At 35.1% G+C, this 7500-nt stretch overlaps 1 protein-coding gene across 1 annotated transcript in view; it reads left to right on the top strand.

Annotated features, from left to right (window-relative positions):
* Positions 1-6536, top strand: part of surf2 (surfeit 2) — a 7332-nt gene extending 796 nt beyond the window's left edge. The window contains exons 3-6 of the mRNA XM_079606233.1: positions 2109-2212; positions 3099-3338; positions 4644-4789; positions 6079-6536. Of these exons, the coding sequence (XP_079462359.1) occupies positions 2109-2212; positions 3099-3338; positions 4644-4789; positions 6079-6165 (577 nt within the window). The 3' untranslated portion in view covers positions 6166-6536. The remainder of the gene's footprint in view (positions 1-2108; positions 2213-3098; positions 3339-4643; positions 4790-6078) is intronic.
* Positions 6537-7500: the final 964 nt, after the last annotated feature.

Raw genomic sequence — 7500 nt, 5'->3', positions numbered from 1 at the left:
GAAAGTTATGTTTTTTAATCGCTGGAGGGCCAAAAGTCACCTAAACTGCATACATTTTTGTGTAGAAAAAGTGCATTCCAAAAATATATACATTTGCATTAATGTAAGATCATTTGATGTCTTCATCTTTCTCTGTACTTTATAGTGGTGTCTGTACGATTTTGTAGGGCTGTAAACGATTAATCGCGATTAATCGCAACCAAAATAAAAGTTTGTTTACATAATAAATGTGTGTGTACTGTGTATAATCAATTTATATATTAAATACACACACGTGCTTGTGTATATATATGTAAGAAACAGTTACATATATATAGTGTATATAGATTTATATATAATTTATATTATTTATAAATATTTAATATAATTGTAAAAAAAAAAATTAATGTACATGAACGTGTGTGTATTTATATATACAAAATAATTATACACAGTACACACACATTTATTATGTAAACACAAACTTTTATTTTGGATGCGATTAATTGCGATTAATCGTTTACAGCCCTACGATTTACGAATGATTTATAATCATGAAACTTTAGATTATCTGACATGAATTTAACCGAAGGTCTTTTAAAATAAAGTAAAGTCATTTTGTGCTAAAATCTCCCTTCACCAAGTCACGAGTAAAGTCCTGAAAAATGTGCCTATGGGAAATAATATTGACATTCATTATGCAATTATTGTGCATATTTGTTTCAGGTCTGCGGTATAAGTATATCTTGTTGCATGTCAAAACACAATATGACTTTATTACATTTTCTTTCTTTCTTTTTTACTGGTCAACTAGTTTGGTTTAAATGCTTTTATCATCTGGTGAATTTTGAGTCATAAACTGGACTCTTTTTTTTCCGTTAAATTGAATTATTATTGTTCATTTAGAATAATGTGCACTGATAACTAGTGATTATTTTATTATTTATATGCTTTTGTTTTTATTAATATATATTTTTATTTTATTGTCATTTTTTATCATTTAAGTTCAGTTTTTTTTGCAATAAATAATTTGTGTTTGAACTTAAACTTATTTCAGTTATTTTAAGTATTTAATCTAAAAAGATTTTGAAATAACATAATTTTTTGTAATGCTTATAGATGATAATCGTTGCACATTATGACGTGTTAAAGCTACAATATGTAAAAAAAAAATTGCCACTAGGGGTCGCTAGCCTCTCACAGTAACACAGGCGTAGGTTGATGACGCAGTGACGAGCTGAATGCTGGGACTTGCTGTCGAGCTGATGGATCTAATAATGATAATGGATGAGTGAAAACATTGATGTTTTTAACATGACAGTGGTATGAAGCTGTCGCGAGTGCTAATAATAGACAGATATCACACGCGAGTCCCGCGGATATAAAGGAAAAAGGATATTTAATTTGACGAATTAAACTCGTGAGGTAACGCAGCGCTGTCACTCGCTCTAACGTTACACTATCACACTAAACAGCATGTGTTGAAAGTTATAATGTTATTCTGTGTTAGTTCGTTTGCTATATGAAACTAGCAGCTTACTAGTAAGCTAGATCAACCTTAGAATAACATACAGATCATATTCTAACATGTCATCATGTTGAGCTTTATAACATTGATTGTTTTATGTACATTTGCTCACCTGTCTAATAAAGAATGTTCAAGAGCGGTGGCGCTGTTGAGTCGTGACTCGTGAAGCTCTGTCGAGTGGAAGTTAGTCGCGGACGCTAGCTCTCGGCATCTCGAAAACGCCACGCTGATATTGAGCCTCGGTTTAGTTCTCCTTTTGTCCCAAAGTCTGCTCTCCATAGTCCATAATGTCTGAACGAAATAAGAACAGCGTGCCGCTAAACGTTACGCACTGCGCCGTTCTCCACGTCTGTCGCCATGGTTACGTCATGGCTATGGCAGTACGAGCGGAAACCGAGGATAGCGCGGATATTGCGTCATTGACAGGCGACATTTTTTTCCGGGACGGGCCATTATTTAAAATTGAAATTTCTCTGAAATAAAAAATCTTTGGAGACTTTTGTGATATTATTTTATTGCAAAATTCTTACATATTGCAGCTTTAATAATTTAATGTTGAATAAATTAATGAGCTGTTATATTGTGCTTCTGTTTTCCTCAGTAATCATCTCTTCTGCAAGCTCACGTTACGCCACATCAACCGCGTGCCTCGACACGTCCTCCGGCACGTCACCGGCAAACGCTACAGGAAGGCTCTAGATCAGTGTAAGTTTACACACAACTACATCCTGACACTGCTGCTTTCCCCGATTAATGCTAGCGGTGGAGCGGATCTCGGTTGATCGTGACCATGCGGTTCGGCACGCGTGTGATCCGCGGAGTAACTGATGCGTTTAGCCATCTAAAGCCCTGTTCGGACGGGGTTATCAGCATAGATGTACATAATAAAGGCTAGATGTCTTACGGCGGAGTCTCGAACGGCATCACCGGCGGCCATCTTGTCACAGGCAAGCTTTCTGGCGGGATCTGTGGTTCCTGATGTACAAATACTCTTATCTCGCTGAAATCTTGACAGATTTACAAACTGTTTGGTTTCTTACAAACGTTATTAACGTGGCTATAATTCTGGATGCTTAAACATGTTGAAATATATAATATTATAATTATTCATAAGTATGCAGTGTCATATCTACATCTCTGACGTTTATAGCAAACCAACCCGTTTGAAAATCAGTAGAAAATTGAGCAAGTTATGGTTATTTAAAAAGTACGTGCACCATTAAAACACGATGTTACGAGTGAGCGAGCTGACTGTGGCAACTGGCAAGATGGCCGCCGGGTGCGGATGCCGACCTCCATTGGCCAGCAGCGCGGACAGGACATCTAGCCTTTATCATGTATATCTATGGTTATCAGGGTCCTTGAAATCCTGGAAATCCTTGAAAGCTTGTGAATATGAAAAAAAGATTTCAAGGCTCTGGAAAGTTTGTGAAAATAAACCGATATCATCTTCTTCTTTTTTTTTTTTTGCTGATCCGATCCGTGGCTCAAAAAGCGTAAATGATCCGATGTCATCCGCTCCACCTCTGATTAATAATACTGGCATTAATTAACACTGGCGTTCATATGCAATGCTCTATGGTGGTGTCAGATGAGGAGTGTGTTCGTCAGGGTGTGAAGTTCGTCCCGGTCCAGCTCCGGCAGAAGAAGAGAGCAAAAGTGTGTGACGACGAGGCCACAGGAAGTGAGAAACGAGCCACAGGAAGTGAGAAGCGAGCCACAGGAAGTGAGAAGCGAGCCAACAGGAAGGCGGACAGTGGTGTCTGGGCTCCGGGATCGAGTGACGTCGAGGACAGCGACTCTGAGGACAGTCTGTCGGATCTTTATCCATGTCAGTACACTCTCACACACACACTCTCACACACACACACACACACACACACACACACACTCTCACACACTCACACACTCTCTCACACACACACACACACTGCTGTTTCATGCACGGATGAATTGTGCTTATTTTACTGTTATTTATTTGCCATTATAGTTTTTATTAATATTTTTAAATGGCTTTTATTTTTATATTTTCATTTTAGTTACATTTTTAGTAATTTTATGTGCTTTTGTTAGTTAGGTCTTTCAAAATATAAATATAAAAAATAATAACATTAACAAAAAAAAATTAATAATTTATTATTTATGTAAGTTTTATTGATATTTTGAATTAGCTTTTATTTTTATATTTTAAATTTTCATTTGAATTTGTTTAATTTCTAGTAATTTTATGTGGTTTTGTTAATTTGTTTTTTTTATATATAAAAAATTTATAAAATATATTTTTTAATAATATTGTAGTATTATTAGTTTTCATTTTAATTTGTTTAAGTTTTAGTTCGTTGATGTGATTTTGTTAATTTTTTTTAATAAAATTAAATAACTTTTTTAGTCTATTAATATTTCGAATGAGCTTTTATCTTTTATTTTCAGTTTTCATTTGAATATTGTTTTATGTGCTTTTTTAATTAGTTTATATATATATATATTTGAAAACTAATAAAATGCTTAAACTAAAACTAATATTATAATTGTATTTATGGTTTTTATATTTTTTGTTTTGTTTTAATTTTACAAAATTTTTAATTTTAGATTAATTTTTAGTAATTGCATTATGTGATTTTGTTTTAAATTTTTGTTATGTGCATTTTTTATTTTTTATATTGCTTTAGGTTTCATTTATTTATTTTTATTTCAGTTTAACGTTTTTATTTATTTCCAGTTTATAATTTTAATGCTTCAACTTCTTACTTATTTCAGTTTATTGCCAAGACAACATTTCTAATTTTCATTTAGTTTAAAGTTTTATTAGATTTTATTTCAGCTTTAAATGAACAGAAATGTTTTCACTAGTTATAATTAAGGATAATAACCCTGTTGTGTGTGTGTGTGTGTGTGTGTGTGTGTGTGTGTGTGTGTGTGTGTGTGTGTGTGTGTGTGTGTGTGTGTGTGTGTGTGTGTGTGTGTGTGTGTGTGTGTGTGTGTGTGTGTGTGTGTGTGTGTGTGTGTGTGTGTGTGTGTGTGTGTGTGTGTGTGTGTGTGTGTGTGTGTGTGTGTGTGTGTGTGTGTGTGTGTGTGTGTGTGTGTGTGTGTGTGTGTGTGTGTGTGTGTGTGTGTGTGTGTGTGTGTGTGCGCGCAGCTTCTATGTTCACAAAGAAGGAAGAGGATGAGCAGAACATGAAAGAGGAAGATGACTTCGAGACTGATGATGAAGATGATGAAGATGATGATGAAGATGAAGTCTCTGAAATGGAAGTAGAAAACCAGACACAGAAACGCAAAAAGGTGATTTTGATTGACATGCATGTGCATTTTATGAAGTGTAGAATGTTAATGCTGTTCTGAAGCAATTTAATCATGAAATGTATCTATATTTGATTTGCATACATAATATTCACAAGGTTCCAAATTACAGGTGAAACTGGAAAAATGAGAATATGGTGCAAAACTTCATTTATTTCAGTAATTCAACTTAAAAGCTGAAACTAATATATTATATAGACTCATTACATGCAAAGTGAGATATTTCAAGCCTTTATTTAAGTTGAATTACTGAAATAAATGAACTTTTGCACCATATTCTTCTTATTTCTCCAGGTTCACGTGTGTAACATGAATAGTGTTGGGTATCGTTCGGGTTTTTCCGATACCGGTGCCAAACCGGTACTTTTTAAACTGGTACCGGTGCCTGAACGGATACTTAAAAAAAAAAAAAAATTAGCTTCAAAACAGTGGTGAATTATATTAAAACCGGCTTTTTTTATTGAAAAAAATTCTTAAACTTGAATAGATTATAATTTTAAAGTGTAAATATAAGTAGTCTAAACACAAAACAACAAATTTACATCATAAATTCACAATAAAACCGAAGCCAGCTACAATAATGTAACACAGAAATGATGCACCGTTTGGATTCGGTCCGGTTTCATATCGGGACCCGACCCTAGACATGAAGCAGTTTCACACTTTACTGAAAAAAGTCATATTTCACCCATAAATGTAAATCTGTCAGTAATTACTCACTCGTGTGTCGCTGCACACCCGTAACACTCGTTCATCTTCTGAACACTGATGATATTTTGATGAAATCTGAGAGATTTCTGTCACTTTGACTCTTCAAAAAGTTCATAAAGAGATCGTTATCTTCATATAAATACACGATTCACTCTCAAATGTTTAATTGGCATAGTGATAAACGTATAGCATGTCAAAATACATACGCAAATGCAGACTGATAGATAATAATAATAATAAACTTTATATTTTTTTATAGCGCCTAAAAGTTACATCTCAAAGCGCTTCACCAAAATAAAAGAGAAATACAACAATATAAAAGAAAATATATAAAATATATAATATAACAATATACAATACAAATATAAAACATGTTAATACAACTCCGTAAGTGAATGGTGTAGAAAAATAAATGTAAAAAAGTAGAAGTAGAAGTAATTGAATAAATCAAATGAAAGCTGGCCTTAAATATGTGTATTTGTGATGTAATAATGTGAATAATAATAAGTAATAATAAGTAATAAAGTGCATTAGTGTGTAACTGTTCTTCTGCTCCTCAGCCGGCGGCTCCTGCCTTCACCAAGAGGTTTAAGAAGAACAAGAACAACAACGGTTTTAAACATGTTGGAAAACTCAATGGAAAATAAAAAAGTTGAACTCTTCTGTGTATTGTTTCTGTATTTTCATAAATGCATGTTTGTGTTGGCAATATTAGAGCAGTGCTATTTTAATATCTTTGAGATGCTATTATAGTTTCTATTCATAGTTTGAATTTTTATATTTTTAGTTTTAAAATGATAATAAAAAAAATATGTTTTCGTTTTAATTGTTTTATTAATTTTGTCGTGTGCCTTTTATTAGTTTTGTGTGTCTACGTGTTTTTTTCTTTATTTCATGTGCAGTTATTTACATCTACATGTATGACTAATGATTATACAATGACATCATAAGAACTAAGAGAATAAAACAACACAGATGTGTGGGTGCTCTCTTACAGCAACACACACACACACACACACACACACACACTCTTACAGCAACACACACTCACACACCCACACACACACACACAGGTTGATCTTCACCTTGAACATCAGTGTTTTCAGCTGTTCATCTGATACTGTTGATTATATGTGTATAATTACACACTCACACACACACACTCATGAAACACATGCAAATGTTATAATAATGCCCTTTTATTGTCTTTGATTTATATGAGGGAGCATAGACACATGTTTAATGTGTGTGTGTGTGTGTGACAGACAGAGAGACAGGTGTGTGTGTGTGTGTGTGAGAGAGAGAGAGACAGGTGTGTGTGTGTGTGTGTGTAAGTGAGTGAGAGTGAGAGAGTGTGACAGATGTGTGTGTGTGACTTGAGTGAGAGACAGGTAAGTGTGTGTTTGTGAGAGAGGGTGTGTGTGTGACAGAGACAGGTGTGAGTGAGAGAGAGGTAAGAGTGTGTGTGAGAGAGAGAGTGACAGAGACAGAGGTGTGTGTGAGAGAGAGTGACAGAGACAGAGGTGTGTGTGAGAGAGAGAGAGAGGTAAGAGTGTGTGTGAGAGAGAGAGTGACAGAGACAGGTGTGTGTGAGAGAGAGGTAAGAGTGTGTGTGTGTGTGTGTGTGTGTGTGTGTGTGAGAGAGGTAAGAGTGTGTGTGTGTGTGTGTGTGTGTGTGAGAGAGGTAAGAGTGTGTGTGTGTGTGTGTGTGTGAGAGAGAGGTAAGAGTGTGTGTGTGTGTGTGTGTGTGTGTGTGTGTGTGTGAGAGAGGTAAGAGTGTGTGTGAGAGAGAGAGTGACAGAGACAGGTGTGTGTGAGAGAGAGGTAAGAGTGTGTGTGTGTGTGTGTGTGTGTGTGAGAGAGGTAAGAGTGTGTGTGTGTGTGTGTGTGTGTGTGAGAGAGAGGTAAGAGTGTGTGTGTGTGTGTGTGTGTGTGTGAGAGAGAGGTAAGAGTGTGTGTGTGTGTGTGTGAGAGAGGTAAGA

This window comes from Phoxinus phoxinus, assembly GCF_949152265.1.
Source record: "Phoxinus phoxinus genome assembly, chromosome: 3".
NCBI classification, from domain to species: Eukaryota; Metazoa; Chordata; class Actinopteri; order Cypriniformes; family Leuciscidae; genus Phoxinus; species Phoxinus phoxinus.
The sequence above is the reverse complement of the archived record's forward strand: the minus strand, read 5'-3'. Positions and strand labels throughout refer to the sequence as shown.